Here is a 20462-nt window from a genome sequence, read left to right as displayed (position 1 = left end):
GCATGAAATGATGACCCAACTTCATGCTAAAACTGTTTATCTAAAAAAAAATATATAAAAAGGACTTTGAAATCAAACGTGAAATCGATGTCAACCCATATTTCGGTTTTACAGATTAATCAGTGCTGATAGTTGCTTTTGGAACTATTGGTTGTCGGCAAATATCAACACATAGTTTATTATAATAAATAAGATAACCTTATACGTGGCTTGATTCATGCATCCAACGCAAAAGGCGAATCTGCCCGATTCCAGCATTGCTCAAACACCCCAGATCATCACCGATCCTCCACCTGGTTGTCTAACTGTTACACAGAGAGACCTGTAGAGGCCTAAAAGCCACAGTGTCTTGCAACCACTGTGAAATTTGGTGGAAGATCGATGATGATCACGTACAAGGTTATCCTGTAAGACTTGCTTCCTTCTGGTCTGACAATGTTTCCCAACTCTGAGGATTGTTTTTTCCAGCAGGACAATACTCCATGCCACACAGCTAGGTTAATCAATGTGTGGATGGAGGACCACTGGATCAAGACCCTGTCATGGCCAGCCCAATCTCCAGTCCTGAACCCCATTGAAAACTTCTGGAATGTGATAGAGGAAGATGGTTGGCCATAAGCCATCAAACAAAGCCAAGCTGCTTTCACTTTTGCATAAGGAGTGGCAAAAAGTTACCCAACAGCAATGTGAAAGACTGGAAGAGAGCATGATAAGCCACATGAAAGCTGTGATTAAACATCAGGTTTATTCCACCAAATATTGATTTATGGACTCTTCCAAAGTTAAAGCTTTAGTTTTATGGTTTTTAAAAATTAATATGAGCTTGTTTACTTTGCAAACACTGCATCTTTAGTTATTCTGACCAGTTGTCATTTTCTACAAATAAATGCTCTAAATGACATTTGGAATTTGGGCGAAATGTGGTCAGCATTTTATAGAATAAAACAAAATTGTTAATTTTACTCAAACACATACCTATAAATAGTAAATCCAGAGAAACTGATCATTTTGTACTGGTCTCTTAATTTATTTCCAGAGCGTGTGTGTGTGTGTGTGTGTGTGTAAGTGTGTGTATTTATATAATATATATATAATTTTTAAAATGTACTACTATTTCCATGTAATACATAGGCCCAACAAAATGCCAAATTATTTACATGACAATTTTGTAAATGCATAAACAACCAAGGTGATAAAAGTGCCAGTCTAACAAAAGGATTGTACTGTATAAATATTTGTTCCAGTTTACCAAGTGACAGATGAATTCGTGACAAAATACTATTAAGTTTTATAGGACAAACAGCCCTCGACATCACCAAAAGATATGGGAAGCATTTCATCCATTTAAAAGGTGATAAACCCATTCATTTTGACTTCCTAAACATTTTATGGTGAGTTGCATGTCAATAAACCGCTGCACATCTATAACACTGCCATATAGTTAGCTCCATAAAGTAGGCACGCACCTGTAGCGGTCATCCATACGAGTTCCTCGACTGAGGCTAGTGTAGGCTTCCGAAGGAGGTCCGCTGCGGTAGTCGTCATAACCGCCTGGAGGTCCATAGTGGTAGTTACGAGGGACAGTAGCAGTGGGGTAGTCCATGGGTCCACCTGGTGGCCTGTACACACGGTCCATCGGGGTGTTATAACTCATGCCGGTGACTGAACCAGTACCGTCCACAGAGAGTGTGTCAGAGACAGAGGGAATGACTGATCGTGTGGTGGTGGTCTTTGTGACCTTCTTGACCTAAAATAGAGGGAGAAAAATACTGTAGCTCTGTACTTTGCCAACTTTGCTCAACTGAACCTGCAACTCTCTAATCAAATATGGTGCAGGTTGGACGTCAATACAATAACCAAAGTTCATGAAAACAAACTTTGAAACAGTGAAGATTATCAGTGAATAATGAGAAAAATGTCAGCCTGTTCATCAAAAAAAAAAAAAGCTAAAATATGGCTATATACAGTAAATTATCAAAGTATTTATATTAGTGTATTCATGGTACCAAAATTTCAATAGTCAGTTTTCAAATTTCACGGTTCTTGATACCAATTTTAGCACCACAGTATAAATATGATAATATGACAATGTGCTATTGAACACACCAGTTTAGCATATATATATATAGCAATTCCTTTTTAAGTGCACACAAACTTACTGTAGTCTCAGTGCGGCGTGTTGTGCCATCATCACTGGTTTCGACTGAAATTACTGGCGGTACCTCATGAGGATCTTCCTCCACCATTACAGACTCAACAATATGACCAGGGTCCAACATCCTGTACTGTAGCATTGATGCACAAACAAAGAACAATAGTGAGCAAAAGCAAAGAACAGGAAGTGTGTTCCAATCACACAAACACAACATCTGGTCACAGAGCATTCGCAGGTGTCAATGACGACACACACTAACAAGTTCCTTCAGAAACAGAGGAATTCAATAAGCGTAAAAGTATGCACAAGAGCATCTCTCATGGTTAACTAAAATCATGGCCAGGGGGAGACACTTTCAGGCCAGTTTGTTGAACTGTCACAGTCTGTCTGCGTTCGTGGGTGCAATATTACTCATGTTTATATAAAAACATACAGTAAATTTCAGAACTCAAAACTTCCTCCCCAGTCAAAATTAGAGCAAGTTTATATCTCCCACTTTATTGAAACATCTCGTTATAAAAACTGTGCTAGTGATGTCATGAGACATTGCTCAGTTTTTTACACACCACAACATTTGTTTTTAATTGTTGGTGTATATAAACAAGCACTAGCTGGACATCTTTTACCATTTCGATGCATTTCTGGCCATCTGCGCCTCAGTGCACCGGTGTGTGTATGTCATGTTTTACCGTGCTATAGACTGTGTTTGTGCGGCTAATAACAACGTTGCCTGCTTGTGAACCAGTCATAATACGATTCAAACTTTGTACATTTACGCATTTGTCAGACGCTTTTATCCAAAGTGACTTACAGTGCACTTATTACAGGGACAATCCCCCTGGAGCAACCTGGAGTTAAGTCTCTTGTTCAAGGAAACAATGGTGGTGGCTGTGGGAATCGGACCAGCGACCTCCTCATTAACAGTTATGTGCCTTAGCCCACTACATCACCACTCCACAAAGGAAATGTTATTGAAGAATGGGTGTGTGTAAACCCTGAAATTTAGCTTTAGAGCTTGTTTATTCTCTTTCGATTGAGTTTCAAATATGGCTGAATTTGAGGGGCTGCACGATGTTAGCCAATCAGAACAGTGTCCGTTTACATTGAAGTTTAAATGATAAGCTAAGGCCAAAACCGAGCATTTCAGTCAGCGGGCCATAGACGGGGTGGACATTTTTTATTTATTATTAAACTATGACAGCTTTGGTGCAAAAAAACTTTGACATTATCAGTGGACCTAAGGAAAAATAAGAAAATAAGAAAATAGCATTTCATGGATTTCTGTGATGCATTGAACATTGTGCCACCAAGGTAATATTTTCTAGCTGGCTAACAAATATTTGTAGGGCTGCAACTAACAATTATTTTGATAATAAATACATTTTTGATGATTTATTAATTTGATAAAAAAAAAAAAATAATAATAATTTAATTTTTTAAAAAGCATAAAATTATTGTATGCTATATGTTGCGTAAAAAAGCTTTCAAATATAAATGTTACCATTGCATACATAAAAAAAAAAGTTTGTCCAAAGTTTGGAAGCAACCAAACAAACAAAACAACTCCGTTATAAATTATAAGAAAAATTAAACCACATTCCAAGTTTAAACTGGTAGGACGAAGAATGTTCTGCATTACCATACATGACATTACTGTAATGTCTTTGCTCTATAAACTTTTGGGACACAGTTACTGTTCTTATAAAATATTTTTCTTGAATTATATGTAGGATTTATTTACGGAAACATTTAAACTTAAATGTCATGCCCAAAATATTTATCAAAATGCCAACTTGTCTCCCCCACTTTTCAAATAAGTTTTATAATGCAAACACATTTGTCACTACTATAAAGTCACTGATTGAAATCAGTTGTTGATTATCGATTTTATTGATTTATTGCAGCAGTAAAGATTAATTTGTCTGATTTGTCAAATATTCAGTATTTAAAATAAAAACTAATTTTTAACACCATGCAATCACTTTCCAGCAATAGTAATTTATATACAAATGTAAAGCTACATTACAGCTTTTCTCGAATATAATATTTAAACAAATTAATTCTATTGATGTTAAAATACTTCTATCCAATTTTAATATGCAGAAACAACTATAAGTTGGTATTCTATGCAAAGCTATGGTTTATTCATTCATTGCATTTGGTGGTCATTGGGTGAAGTAATTAAAAATGCCACTTTAATGTTTAGCCTAATTCAAAATCTGACAAAAAATGTAATTTATCAAATTTGCTGTTGGCACTTGGCAGGGCAAGCTAAGTCTACTTAACACAATGGGCCTTATTGTTGAGCCCTGGACACCACATACTAACCTGTGTCCCGTTTATGTATCCTTCGCTTAATTTGAGCCGTTCTAAATCCACATCACCAGTGACACGCCCGTTCTAGAGAAACAGAGAAAGGGAGAGGGGGAAAGAGAGCGTTACGACAACAAAAAACACGCACCATAATGGGGGGAGGCGACAAAGTGGCCAGTGATCGTGGCACTGAACAATGCTATATGTTCACAGTGCCCACAGCAGGACACAGAATAAATACTGCATGTGCAACACACAATAAAAAAAAACGGAATCTTTTGAAATGATTATGTCCATGCAAAGGATGCGTATGGGTAAATGACAAATTACTCAAGTGACTGAAATTAATTATACCATTATAAAAGAAAAACATGACAGTGTAGCGGAAATAAATGATGGATGAACAAATACCATGAATGAGGCAAGGGGGATGACTACCAGAGAATATTACTCATGCATTTACACAACAATGGCATGCAGCGCCACTCAAATTCTCTACGTGCTCTACCGCGCTGCTGTACTACTCGCGGTCCACAGAGGGAGCCGTGAAGGTTTACGGTAATCTTAACTGACAGGCGGGTTGTGGGAACCTGTCAGCAGGTAGGAACAGAGCCTGCTCAGCATGTTAATATCAGCACAACTATGTCAACAGAGAGGAGATATGCCTTGAAGTGGCGTTCCAAACACCAGTGACCAGCCTCTTATCTCTATATGTGTGTGTGTGTGTGTGTGTGTGTGTGTGTGTGTGTGTGTGTATGTATGTGAGAGAGAATATTGTGTACAAATCAGAAAAGATCAGAGGATTTTAGAAAGGAATAGTTCTTTCAAAAATGAAAAAAATAATATATATATATATTTATAATTATTATAATTGTTTATGTCTTTATTTACTCACCCTCATGTTGTTCCAAACACACATGACTTTTTTCCATAAAACAAAAAAGGAGATTTTAGGCAGAAAGTCTCAAATCTCATTTGTGCTTGTGATTCATTCAAACATGGAGCGTCATCAGCACCAGGTTTGGCGTCATCATCAATTATCACTTGAGCACATTTACATGTCCGATTTTACACAGACTGCTTTATAAAACAACAATGTCTAAGGCCATGCAAATGCCTCAAGGCCATAAACGTTTTAAGAAAAAAAAAAAAAAAACGGCTTTGCATTGCATGTAAACACCTTGACTGCCGTTAACCAGCTAATCCAATATGCGCAATTGTGTGTTTGTTTGGACATCAAATCAAATAATCAGATGAGTTTATTTGGTCTTGCATGTCTTATCACTGCGTCAAACCTGGTACGACACATCTTGAAGTGCCAAGTTTGAATGTGCGCAAATGAGATTTGATGGCCAAGGTGGAAGATTTTTGTCAATAACAACTTCCATTTCTGGCTGTTCCTCGCACAATGCTATCATGTTGCTTCAGAAGACTTGAAATATAGCGTAGAGATTGTATGTACTACCTTTATAGAATGTTTATGGTGCAATCTCATAATCTTTGGTCATTGTTTGAAGGAAAAAAACACTATTTTACAAATCTTGTGTGTTCAATGGAAGACAGAAAGTCACTGTTTTAGAACAACATCCAAAAGGAAGTGCCATAATTCTAATTTTGGGTGAACTAACACTTAAATGTTTATGAGATGCTTTTTTCCTGCTATACTGTGTTAGTATGATGTATTTAAGAGACAAGCAACAAAAGTTAATGTGTTTAAGTATTTGCTGGAAATCAACCTTTCCATTTTAATAAATCACTTGCAAACACAGTCATCGCCTGGGAGGCGTGTCCTCCATTGTGTAACCAATCAGACAAGTCCTCTAATTCAAACAGTGATTTAAAATTGAGAAGAGCCAGCTGAAAAAGGTCAAGACTATACTTAATGTGTTCGTGTTGATAAACCAAAAGACAGAGCTTTCCAAAATCCTCTTCTAAACACAAGGGAGACTCGACTTACTAAACCGGTTTGTTATCTCTGCGCTCAGACATCAGTGGAAGGGGGTTTGGGTGTTGAGAAAGTTTCTGTGATAATTGAGACATTCAGCATAAGGACAGTGAAAAAACAAACACAGAATTCCTCTTCATTGAAGAACATTCAATCCACATAGTCAGACAGACAGTTGGTTATTACATATGTACAACATACAGACATGCTTTTGTGAAGACCAATTGGTGGCATTCAAAAAAATGACAAGACATAAAACGTCAAGGTTTGAAGAAGGAATAATGTGATGGCAACACAAACTGGGGGGTACGAAGAAACACCATGCAAGGGAAATTTAAACTTGGTGTGTAAATGATGGCAGCATCAATGATGACAGAAGAATGCGATTGATACAAATAAAAACAAAACAATGGCAAGGAACGCAATGGTGAAATAAGGGTTAATCGCCATGCTCCTCAAGGTGTCCAAGATTACAACAGATGCAATGGTGCAAAGTGATACTGTTGTAAGAGATGCAGGGAGGTGGGGCAAGATGACATTTAAGATGAACATGGGGGTGAAACATCACAGGGTGATGACGTGGGGAACCCTGCTGCTGCATGATTGGCTGGGAAGGCGTTACCTGCAGGGTGGGGAGGGGGCGGGGAAGGGTTCCGGAGGGCCCCACACTCCTCCTCTCCTCCTCCAGAGCTCGAGTCAGACGCTCAAACTGCATCTCCTGCTCTCGCACGGAGGCCAGGAGAGATGCGGCATTCTCACACTGCTCCATACACACTGAGAGAAAGAGGACAGGGTTACACTCGCACACACATCATGAGAACGAGTGCTTTACACACTCCACACATCTCCTGAAAACACAAGAGAGAAACATGCCTGCATGCACTCCATGCAGAACAACAGACACTTGTACAGAGAAATGCAGAGCCCCATCTAAGATGGTGTGCACTAGGGATGTGTCAGGATGGACGATTAGTTCAGTGTTTCCCAATCTTGGTCCAGGAGGAACCCCGCACAATACATTTTGGATATCTCTCTAAACTAACACACCAGATTCAACTAATCAGCTCATTAGTGGAGGCTCCAAAACCTAAATGGATCCTTTTTTAAACAGAAGTAAACTACAGCAGGGTAATCTTCTATAGCAGTAAATAAGGGAGCACAGCAAATATTTTTGCCTTCCCATTTTTCCAACAGCAAAAGAAAAAAATCCACTTCAACGTTTCCACAATGGTCGATTCCAACAGTCAGAACACAGTAAGATGCCAATTTAGGCTATGTCTACATGAATCCATGTACATTTGAAAATTGCATTTTTGTTTTTGAAACGCTCAGTCCACACGGAAATGTATGAAAATGCTTAAAATCCCCTTACTGCAACATGGAAAAATAAAAAAACGGTCTGAAATGCAACTGATCTTCTGTTCCATCACCAAACACCAATTCCAAGTTATGTTCCCGTAACATTTTTACATTCACCTTGCATTCCTTCAAAATAAAATGTATTTTTAATAATGCTATCAAAGTGAATATCATGCACAACAGCACTGCTATAACGCATCTCGAGTGTTTTGGTTGAATGGATCACATGACTGAATCACATAACAACAAATGTGTCATAATTTTTCCGATCCACACTACAAAACGAAGACGGCATTTTCAAATGTATCCACTTGTCAGAGTGGTTTCAAAAAGCTCAGTCTTAGTGTTGACGGAAGGCCAAAACTTGAAAACGCAGAAAAAGTATGCGTTTTTAAATGAAACCGTATTGGTGTGGATGTGGCATAACGGTCAAGCTCTCAGCAACTGTATATGAAACCCCATCACAGCAGTGGTGACATTTTTTACCTCAATGCCAGGATAATAAAACAAAAATATTAGTTTACACTACACAATTTTAAGCCCGATTTTTGCTCGCCGACAGTTTTGTGGAGATTGCCGACAAAAGCCTGAAATTGAAGGCAAATCAGAGCTCGCACCCGTGAACAACGAACGCAATGTATGAACTATCAAAAATGCGATAGAGAAGTGCAGACGTGTTAAATAGCTGTACCTGTCTGCGCTTCCAAATCCTGCAATGTAAAATATGTTTTCACTGAATACAACTACAGTGTTGACCTACAGCCAATGAAAGGGCAAGAAATGGGGCACGGGAAGTTTCAGTGGTAGGAGTCCTGATGTACCTGCAACAGAACATCAGCAAGCATGGCTGCAGTATCAAGAAAGTCTCATTGGACCGAAGAAATGGAGGAACATTTTTTGGAACTTTGGCACGAGCACCAGTGCTTATTTGATGTTTCATCTGATCTGTACCACAGCCAGGTGGAGAAAGAGAAGAGTTGAAGAGAAATTGCCAAGTCTCTTGGACAGACAGGTAAGCAAATAGGTAGAGTTTTCAGTAGGAGGTACTTTCATATTGTACCTAATAAAATATGATTAAAAACACACATCATATTGTGAAATGCATAACATATCATGCATTTGTTTTCATATCAATTCTCGCATGTACTCTGATCTGAAACGTAATTCGGAGTCCAGGCAGAGTCATCTGGGATTAGTCAGTAGTGAAATGTTTTGTAATGTGTTCACACCTGTCGTTGATTCTTGTTGAATTTGAAAACGCTACGACTTCAAATGACAAGACAGACAGTTGTGTAATATGAACGGTACCACGATCTGACGTCTTTGAAAGTCGTGTAGTGTATAGGAGGCATAAGAGAAACACCAAAATGCGCAGTTGTGTGGTACTCCATGACCAGGATTGAAAACGACTGAATTAGTTTATCTAGACTTTGTTCTAATTTTAGTTTTAGCAAAAAAAAAATATTTCTAACATTGGGACTTTAAATTGAATTTAGAGAGGTAACTTCTCAGAGAGGGTTTTCGCAGGTTGACAGCACACTGAACTTCTGTGTGCTGTTGGACTAACAGCCTGATAAACTTTCTCTGAGAAATTTAGGGTGTATTCACACTTGTAGTTCAGTTCTCTTGGTCCGGACCAAAAAAAGAAAACGATACATTTAGTCCTGGTTCACTTAGCATTGGCATTGGCGAACCTATCGATAAGAAACCAAAGGCATCAGGAAAAAGTCACAATCTGATTGGACAGCTTTTATGTAGTATATTTTTTTAAATCAATCAAAAAAATGCTGGCCAAAATGTGTTCGTTGGATTTATATATGTATATATGGAGGTATTTTTACCAGCTGAGAACAAACGAAGAGTTAATAAAATGTGTAAAGGAGTCAAAACAATGCCAGGCATTCCTCCGTTGTACACACAAACAAAGATATGCTGCAAGGACAGCTGACAGGCTGTTCCGACGTCAGTACTGAACTGTAATGGGAAACATAGCTCCTATGATGAGAAGAACCAGGTATGCTTGAGGGCAGTATTAGGCAAATTAATTCTGTTTTTGGTGCGTTTAGACGTCTTTGATATATGAACGCAACATGGACCAATCTAACCGTACCAGAGTTTGTTTGGAAGCAGACCGAGATACACTTTTCAGGCGGTCTCGGTACGCTTGTTTAGTGCGCACCAAGGTTCGGGTGACAGCATTCACACTTGATCAAATGAACAGCACTAACAGAGCAATCGCACCAGAGTTCATTTTAATCGAACCAAACCTGCCAAGTGTGAAAACACCCTTAATCTCTAAATTCACCCCTTTAAAGCACCATAGCTACAGCCTGTCTAAACCAGGTGTTTTTTAACAAATAAAAAAGCACAACCATAAAATATATAAAAAAAATGCAATAACTGTAAAACTACAAATTACTTTATGCATGAGCAATGTTTAGAAGCTTATGTATATTTCAAAAGTATTTTTTGTGAACTTTGCCAGTTTTGTGTAATAAACGTTTATAGATATTTAGCCTATAGAGTGCATCCGGAAATTATTCACAGAGCTTCACTTTTTCCACATTTTGTTATGTTACAGCCTTATTCCAAAATATATTAAATTCATTATTTTCCTCAATTCTACAAACAATAACCCATAATGACAAAGTGAAAGAAGTTTGTTTGAAATCTTTGCAAATTTATAAAAATAAATAAATAGTGTCACATGTACAGTATTCACCACCTTTGCTCAATACTTTGTTGAAGCACCTCTGGCACCAATTACAGCCTCAAGTCTTTTTGAGTATGATGCTACAAGCTTGGCACACCTATTTTTGGGCAGTTTCTCCCATTCTTCTTTGCAGGACCTCAAGCTCCATCAGGTTGGATGGGGAGCGTCGGTGCACAGCCGTTTTCAGATCTCTCCAGAGATGTTCAATCGGGTTCAAGTCTGGGCTCTGGCTGGGCCACTGAAGGACATTCACAGAGTTGTCCCATAGCCACTCCTTTGTCATTTTGCCACTCTACCAAACAGGCCTGATTGGTGGAGTGCTGCAGAGATGGTTCTTCTGGAAGGTTCTCCTCTCTCCACAGAGAAACGCTGGAGCTCTGTCAGGGTGACCATCGGGTTCTTGGTCACCTCCCTGACTAAGGCACGTCTCCCCAATCGCTCAGTTTGGCCAGACGGCCAGCTCTAGGAAGAGTCCTGGTGGTTCCAAACTTCTTCGATTTACGGATGATGGAGGCCACTGTGCTCATTGGGACCATCAATGCTGTAAAAATTGTTCTGTACCCTTCCCCAGATCTGTGCTTCGATACAATGTCTCGGAGGTCTACAGACAACATCTTGGACTGCATGGCTTGATTTGTGCACTGACATGCACTGTTAACTGTGGGACCTTATATAGACAGGTGTGTGCCTTTCCAAATCATGTCCAATCAACTGAATTTACCACAGGTGGACTCCAATCAAGTTGTAGAAATATCTCAAGGATGATCAGTGGAAACAGGATGCACCTGAGCTCAATTTTGAGTGTCATGGCAAAGGCTGTGAATACTCGTTTTTTTATTTTTAATAAATTTGCAAAGATTTCAAACAAACTTCTTTCACGTTGTCATTATGGGGTATTGTTTGTAGAATTTTGAGAATAATTAATTTAATCCGTTTTGGAATAAGGCTGCAACATAGCAAACTGTGGAAAAGGTGAAGTGCTTTGAATACTATCTGGATGCACTGTATACTGGCTGAATATCGGTCATGTAACTCACTGATATTTAGCCTTTATATTAGAATAGTTCCACATTGAATGATCTAATTATGAAATAAATAAGAACATGAATTAGTATAAAAATATAATTTCACCACATAGACTGTTTTAAGATATCCCAGAACAGAGGTGTGAATCTTCACTGCACTCACGATTAGATTACGATTCAAAGGGTAACGATTTGATTATAAAACTATCTCGATGCATCTTGTCCTTCAATATCTTTATTTTTTTTTTCAGTTTCTTCAAAATAATTTCTCCACTTTCTCCCTTTCAGCTTTTTATTTAACAGCTGTTTTAAAAATCAGAATGAGTCGCATTACAAAAACTGGCCTTTTACATTCAGTATGAGCAGTGAACAAAACTTGGAATATCCACAAGATTAAATAAATGGTTCTATAGTTTAAAAGAGTATCTCAGTTTCTTTCTTTAGAACCTAAAATATCTCTTAAAAGCACCAAAGAAATATTGGTTCTCCATCAAAACCAGACACAGCCAATGCAGTGGTGTCTGAGGGATCTTCTATGAAAATATTACAATATTTTAGAGAGTTTATCAATTGAGTGCAGTTGGATATGAATGTTATAAGATGATCGGTTCATTTTGAATCATAATGACATATATATATTTTTTTACATTAAAATTATTTTCATATTTCTTTACATACAGATATCCAAGTATGGGGGCATAGAAGCCCTTGTGACTGAGGAATGATACTGTATGGGGGTTCAGGGTTATCTCCAGAGAGACATTTTTGAAAATGTAAAAGTCTTCAAACAAACTACTTCTATTTTCATTAAAGTGAGAAAGACTAGGCTACAAACTAGTAATTGTTTTGTCTTTCATACTGGTCAGAGATGATGACATCTGAATAATTTCACAAATTATAACAAAAATCGATTAGTTTATTATTAAAGGCTTGGAACATGCCGATTAATAAAACTAAATTTAGAAAGGAAAAACTATGGTCTAAAGGCACTCTGGAAACAGGCACCTCATGTTTACGCATATGTGGGGAAAAGATGAAGCGGGTGCGGACCAGGATAGGGCATCAGTGAAGACGTGTTTCAGTGCTAGAGAAAAATATTAAAGAATACAGCGCAGAAAGATCAGATATGATGTAACCGGAACTGTTGTTTTGTCATGCTGCTCACTAGAGACGATGAGATGGCATAACCGTCGTCATGATGTCTTGCAGTCAAGGAGGAATCAAGCTGGGGTCCGGAACGCGGTGACCTGCGTAGCGGGGGCAATAGCAATTACATACAGTCTGAGACTGCGTTTCCACTGAAGCGGAAGGAATCCACACAAAGCCACTCCCAACCCAATCGCTTGCCCAGCGCTGCTGTCAATTTTACAATCCACCTCGTGAGCTTGACGCTCTGCTTCCATAGGAAGGAATTGAAAGCGCTCACATTCGCTCACCACGCACCAGTGGAAACATACGACAAGAAAGCCAAACTGCTAGTGTTTTTAGCAACACGCATGTCTAGGTGCAGAACACAGGCGAAATATAAAAAAATGACTCAAAAGCTTATCATCGATATAGTGGAGTATTTTTTATCACGATAAATATTGATATTGTTTTATTGCCCAGCCCTAGTTTACATACAGATGGATGTCTTTGGCTGTTGCGCCATCATAGAGCGAGCATTGCATTAAACAAAAATTACAAATATTTCGAGACCCCTACAATCGGTTTCATTCAGTCACAATCCATAAAACAGTTTTTGACCACAAGAACACATCCAGTATAAACTCCCCCTTAGAAACCTGTCTGACTGGCATGTGGTTTACAATGAACAAGACCAAAATGTCAGCAAAATTATAAAGGGCTTCCTTAAGACAGACTAGTCGTTCAGACAACCCACCAACTATTGGATTATAAAAATGTCACTTTGCGCATCCCTAGTGTGCACCATATGACCCATACAAAAAGCAAATTCAAGAAGCATTAACAGAAACAGACAGAAAAAAATGGAAAGCAAACAAATGTGAGAGATAGTGAGAACATAACAGACTGAAAATAAAACCAGGACTTCATGAGCTGTGAAAAGAGCATGCGAGCGAGACAGGTGCTAACAAAGCTCTTCAGATGCAGGCGTGATCACGCAGTCACTGCTGAATGGCAGAGTACAGAGGAAACCAGACCGGTTTCATTCACACAGAGAACAGAGTGAATCAGATGCTGTGTGAGAAGAGATCATGTATAGGCAGGCATAACAAGTAAAGACACAACAAGGAATGAGCCATGGTCTAAGCAACTGGAGAATGGCTCTACACAAACTTATTGAAGCAAAAAACTCTGCTGGCCTCTATAGAGGTCATTTTACTGTTTGACAACTAATACACCAAATCAACGTTTTCATACATAAAATGACACCCCTTACAGAAAGTACAGTGTACTATGGTGCAGTAATGGTTTTACAGATTCATGTAGTACTCCCAAAAAAAGGGTACACAGTAAAATACGGTATTATCATTGTATTACTGTGGGAAAACATCCAAAAAACATTATATTTTAATATATAAAGGCATCATGGGGTGCCTAGGTAGCTCAGCAAGTAAAGACGCTGACTACCACACCTGGAGTCGCAAGTTCAAATCCAGGGCATGCTGAGTGACTCCACTCAGGCTTCCTAAGCAACCAATTGGCTCAGTTGCTCCGGTAGGGGAGAGTCACATTGGGTTAACCTCCTCGTGGTCGCTATAATGTGGTTCTCGCTCTTGGTGGGGTACGTGATGTGTTCTGCGTGGATGGCGCAGAGAATAGCGTGAGCCTCCACACGTGCTAGGTCTCTGCGGTAATGTGCTAAACAAGCCACAGAAGATGCACGGATTAACGGTCTCCGCCAACACGAGGACTTAATTGGGCAGAAAAATAAAATAAATAAATAAACACATGATGGAACTAAATTAGGGATGGGTATTCTGGTCATTTTGTCTACTCAAATTACTGTTCCTGACTAATTATTCGAGTACTGATATGTACATAACTTTATTAATAATATCATGTCTGACAAACGTTTGGGCTGCTGCATTGCCTCTTGTTGTACCAGTGTATCGTCTATTCATTATTATACAGTGTTTACCATTAATTGACTAGACTATGGCGGCCCGCCACAGTCTTATTTGCTCCGCCACAGTCTCGTAATGAACCAAAAACATTTAAAATATTTTTGCACTTCTCAGTCTCATAATAACATAAAAGGTTTCGTTTTGCGCTCTCTCTCGTGTGCCAGTCAGTTCAGTCAGCTCCTCCCCCGCTGCTGTAAACTCACACACACGCAGATATCTGCACTGGATCTATCTAACGTTATTTGGTTTTGAGGTAAGTAACGTAAACCAGCCCTCAACATTGCGAGTAAATCACTCGTATATGAGTGTAAGTTTCACGAACAAAAAATGTATTAGCAGCCACTGGCAACAAGTAAATATTTGTTTTACTTAATAAAAAGCCAAACTCCCGCATAAATATAAACAAGGTATAAACGTATTAATTTTGTGAACGCAAAGCACTACAGTTTCACTTAACAGCCATGTATTGTCAAATATTCGTGGTCATTGTGGGTTTATTCACGCAGTGTAATAATAGGCAGTGAGACAGAGGAGATGCCCTGCACTTATTCTGTGGAGATGATAACATCCAAGAAACAGAATCTCAAAGTCTTCCTTCATGAGAAATAAGGGCTTGTAAGTTAATCAGAGAGCCTTAAAATAATGCGTGAAAGTGAAGAATTTAAGGCAGAAATATTTTACTATTGCATAATATAATTAATATAATACAATATAATGTAATATAATAGCTATAAAAGGTTGGCTGGGCTACAAAAGAAGCAAAAGAAAACAAAAAAGTTACAACCACGATGATTAACGTAAATAAAAGTTAGCATTACTAGGTTAATTGGCATAACGTTACACACTGCTTACGGCTTCACTAGCTAGCTATCATTAGCAGCCTAAGGTAACGTTAAAAGATTAAAAGCTGAAACTGACATCACTAGTTTGTACCCTGCTTTTCAGAATGGTTAGAGCATGAAATTGTTAAAGCTACAGTAGGTAGTATTTATTCATTGAAAAAAAAATTTGTTCTATATAAACATGGTGTCCATGTTAAATGAGGCCCAGTGAGAAATTCGTTAGCACCACAGACTCTGTGAAAGGCAAGCCTTTGCTCTGTTTGTGAACAGCTGTCAAGTAACCCTGGCTGGGGGTGACAGCATCATGTATATAGGGAAGACGGCACCATTTCTCACAATTCAATTTATTTCAAAATTGCCTACAGCAGCTTTAAGAGCACAAAACAGTTTACAAGAGCACAACACTAGCCTCTTAATTTTGACCTCAATGTGCACCAGATGGAAGTATTTAACATGTACAAAATTTTCTTATGGGGGAGCATGCCCCCGGACCCCCCCAGAGAGTCGGAGGTCCACCCCCCCAGTCTCACAAAATCCTGTGGGAAACACGGAATATAATTTGTTATAATCAGTTACAAAATGTACAAAAGATTGCATAATCAAAATATAATGCATAATATTTTATCATCATGTGAAGATTTGCTGCCCAACTCAATGAAAGAATGTGCACAACATGCGTCAATTCTTCCTTCAGTTTACCGTAGTAATCTTGGTAAGCGAATCGCTGTTGGCTTAACAGGAGACGCGTTAACCATCGCGTTTTTAAGGTGTCAAATTGGAGTTCAGTTTTGAAGATGTTGTATTCTGTCCCGCTGCTGGCCAAAGTGATGCCCTACGGAGAGGGGGGAGGGGTGGGGTCAAAGTTCTTGCATTAAAGAATAATAAAACATGTTTAGCAAACGTTATGCAGAGACAGGTGTTCAAAGCACGGTCTTTTCATTATCGTAATGGTAGCATTGCGGTGTCGTATATCAGTTTGGTTGCTATGAGACGTCTCTGACAATATATGTACCACTCAAAACCACAACGTAATCAATCTCAAAATTAAAAAAAAGCTCTCTCTTTGAAGCACTGCATTTAGTTGTCAGGTAATAGTTACTGAATTTTTTATTAAGTGAAGGTCCCATCATGCACGATCATGTTTTTCCAACAAACTTTAAAGAATAATATGGTACTGCCATGGTAAGTCCATAAAAATTATGGTACTTCATTATACCATGGTAAATGTAAAAAAAAAAACAATTTGAAAATACCATGGAAATTAAATACCAAGGAACTGAATGATAATATTTAGACACCTTGCTATTTACTTATATAGTGCTTCAAATTATCAAGGAAAAATTTCAAACAAAACATGGTAATATAATAATATTTTGTGCATTGCAGCTAACTACAGCCTTAATAGGCTTTCATTAAATTAAGACAATCTTCCCCCTTCAACTTCAGCTTTGTGCAGGTGAAAAAGAAAACCTGTGTGCTCTGCATAAAGCTCAACGTTCAGATCAGCTCTTCGGTAAATTGCTCCAAAGCAAGACTGATGTCACACATGGGAAGCTGAGTCAACTGAAGTTGCAGGTTGAGATTCAAAAGGTTCTTTAGTACAGCTGGCTGGGAAAAGACAGCATGAGGGCACTGAAGAAGAAGGGTTGCCACGGTGTAAGGGGTTACTGGTTTTACTCGGTACAAGGGACAACACCGGTGTGAAATTGTATACCAGGTAAGAGGAGGAAACATTATTAATGAAACTTCCAATATCAATACAATAGCCAAACAAATAGCATAGCCTTAAAGAATAGTAGGGCTGCACCTAACGATAAATTTTGTTTATCGATTAATCTTTCGATTAATCGAACGACTAATTTGCCAATTTTTCTAAAGATTTTTTATAATTATTTCTTGATTAATATAACAATTAATTAACCCAAAATAAATATAAAAAACTGGTCTCATTAATATTTCAATATTTTAATAAATTATCTTCTCTTAAACTTGAACAAATGTACAAGACACAAAGTGTGCACTGCAGGGTATTATTCTGCATCAAAAATAGCCCTGTTTTAACTGGTAATCTCCATGTTACAGTCCAACATTAATTTTATTTTGTAGAGATTATGTTGGACTGCTAAACTTAAGGTTGGACAATGTTTTGATATTCCTCCTGAAAGTGACTTGAATTTTACATTTGTTTCATTTATTTTGTTGATTAATTTTATTTTGGAGTGATTTTAAGTAAGAACTTGTTCAATTCGAGTAAAAGGAAAGTGCAATCTACATTTAGCAATCCAACAACAAAATTAAACAAATTCCACCTCTCCTCCTCTCTCCCTCATCTTACAGTAACATTAGTGCAATTCGAGCAACAGTTAACTTTTTCTAACAGGAATAACTAAAAATATTGTAATCTGAATAAAATCTCAGTGGGGCAAGGAATATAATTGAAACGATTTACAGACTGTAACGCACAGTTTATGCCATTTTCTCACTCATATATGGCCGTTAAAGTAAACAGAAAATATAAAACGGCCAAATAACAAAATTAGATGACGCATGGTGTAAAGTTGCTTTAGTAGCGGTGCAGAAATTACTTTTAAAATGGGGGCGATTAGGAAACATTTAGAAAATCTATTTTAAGTGACTACTACAAACAGAAACATGTGTTGTAATACTATATCATGTTTGGGTGGGGACAAAAGGTAAACAGGACTTACGGTGCTGCCGTCTTGACAAGCGATCCGCGATGCTTTCGCTTCAAGTGTTCGTTCATGGCGGTTGTACGGCTGTGATAAGCCATTTCCAATTTTCATATCTTACACAGCACCACATCGTTGGTTCTCTGGCTAAAATACTCCCACGCTTTAGATCACCATGGGCAAGTTTTTTTAGCAGCAGTTTGTTCTTCGGGGAATCCATGCTATGCAAATCGACGTATTTCTGTAATCGATGACGTCAATGAATCGTCCCAGCCCTAAAGAACAGTCACCTAATGAAGAGTTTGCGACCCATGATAAATTAACTTAAATGCTACATTGAAAGCCAGATGTTCCTTACCAGCATATCAAATTACACAGGCAGCAAAGTATGCGCATTGACAGATGATGTTTAATTGCATGTAGCAAAAATAATGCGCATGGTGGGTAACTGCAAAGTCTCGGATTCGGACTGACACAAGAAATGCTTTTAGACACACAGACATGCACTTGAAGAAACACATTTCTTATATTTTTAAGAACAGATGAGAGAAAAGTAATCTATGCACATGTCTGACAGGCTATTTGTTCTGAAGTGTGGAACACGTGTACGTAAAAGGTGCTCACTCTTTCTTTGTTTCAGTCTTCTGATCATTTTCTGCAAGAATAGTATCATCTATGAGAATACTGCAAATGACCTCAGACCATCTCAACTCAGGAGGTATTTGGAGTTCAGTTCGAGCACATCTCTGCAGGGTCACTTTATATATATATAACCTGTGATTAAATTATAAATAATGCAAAAACAAATTCACCTCGAACCATGATTTATATTTCAGTGATTATTATCATAACTATGTTTACATTTATAATTGTTTTTAGATCTTAATTTGTATTAGTAATTTTCTGCCTGTTGTCATAGATCCAAAATTACTAATAAAATCTTTGGTTTAAGTTTTCTGTTTTTTAAATAAATTAATTAAATTTTCACTGTAAAATCACTAAAGCAAGAATATTCACTGATCCTTCAGTTGATGATGTAATTGGATAAGTTTTTTTTTAAAATAAAAATATTGTGAACATATTTCTTGCATATGCCCAGCTCTAGGAGGGAACAAAACCAATTTATTCACATACATTCCAAGTCATTACCCTTCCGAAGCAGCTAAACTGGGTCCTGGGATGAAAGGTAAAAATACACGACCGGTAGCCCATGATGGAGAGAATGCACGGATGAAGTAGGTTTGCTGCCAAAGAGATGTTGACCTTCACCATTGTTAACTTCTTTTTTTTTTTAACTTTCAAAAAGTTGAACACATTTTAATTGTACTTCAATTTTTTTCTGTTTTATTTGAATTTTTAGCTAAAACAAATTTAAAAAATAAAGTTCAAAGTTTTAAATCAAGCTGCCTTGTGTTATTGTGTAGGCTATTGCTTAATGAAATTACCCCATAGTACCACTTAGCATCCAACCAGCGGTAATACTGGTGTTAGTCGGTTTGAACATCAACACCGCACCGGTGTGAAAATTATGATATTGTGGCAAGTCTATAAAGTCATACATGCATATAATCAAGATAAAGGGAACTAACTGGAACAAATTGGAAATCTACGGAACAAAAGAGGTCCAATCATGTGCAATTGGAAGTTTTTTTTACAGTCATTACAAAGTGAAAGAAACAAACCCCCAACTACACCTGCTCTCATTCATCAATCATTACTATGCATCGTCAAAACAAATGATAACTCATCCACTGCACAAAAGGTAAAAACTAAATTCTAAAACAGCAACAAAACAAGTGATCCATGAGCAAGCAGTAATACTTGATTAAGTAACCAAATTCCCCCTACGATCGCATGCTAGCACCAACATTTTCTGAAGAAGTTAGAAGTCTTTGATTCTTCTCCTGACATTTTTACATCTGCCAGGCGAGTCTGATCACTTAAAAATAGGGATGGTATCAATACAGATTTATCTATTTGATTCGAATTTTGAATTGATTCCGCTAAATTTATATAAAAGTACATTTCATCTTTTTTCATGTCCGTTTTGCTGACATATGAGAGTAAACAAATGATTCTCTATACTAATTTCGATACCACCACAAAATACAAGTTTCAATATTCAAGAAAAGGAAACAGTCAGTAATTAAGATCAAAGAAAAAAAAATTACAAGCAACAGAACAGAGTAACAGAATTACTAGTCTTTAGTCTGCGATTATGATACTTGAATAATTAGGGCTGGGTCCTGATACAGACTGCCAGATTCAATTAGATTCAGATTCAAATGGGTATATTTCTTTTTTAATGTTCCTTTTGATTACATATGAAAT

At 37.7% G+C, this 20462-nt stretch overlaps 1 protein-coding gene across 5 annotated transcripts in view; it reads right to left on the bottom strand.

Annotated features, from left to right (window-relative positions):
* The window catches only part of LOC127651826 (catenin delta-1-like), a 55282-nt gene that overhangs the window by 24962 nt on the left and 9858 nt on the right, over positions 1-20462 (bottom strand). For 4 of the 5 annotated variants that reach the window (XM_052137854.1, XM_052137858.1, XM_052137855.1 and 1 more), the window contains exons 2-5: positions 7036-7187; positions 4484-4555; positions 2160-2285; positions 1467-1747 (exon numbers count right to left, since the gene is read on the bottom strand). In XM_052137854.1, coding sequence (XP_051993814.1) covers positions 1467-1747; positions 2160-2285; positions 4484-4555; positions 7036-7182 — 626 coding nt within the window. In that variant the 5' untranslated portion in view covers positions 7183-7187. The remainder of the gene's footprint in view (positions 1-1466; positions 1748-2159; positions 2286-4483; positions 4556-7035; positions 7188-20462) is intronic. The other variant, XM_052137857.1, reaches the window with a different exon arrangement.

Source organism: Xyrauchen texanus, chromosome 11, assembly GCF_025860055.1.
Source record: "Xyrauchen texanus isolate HMW12.3.18 chromosome 11, RBS_HiC_50CHRs, whole genome shotgun sequence".
In the NCBI taxonomy this organism is placed as follows: domain Eukaryota; kingdom Metazoa; phylum Chordata; class Actinopteri; order Cypriniformes; family Catostomidae; genus Xyrauchen; species Xyrauchen texanus.
This window is presented reverse-complemented; position numbering and strand designations above follow the sequence as displayed.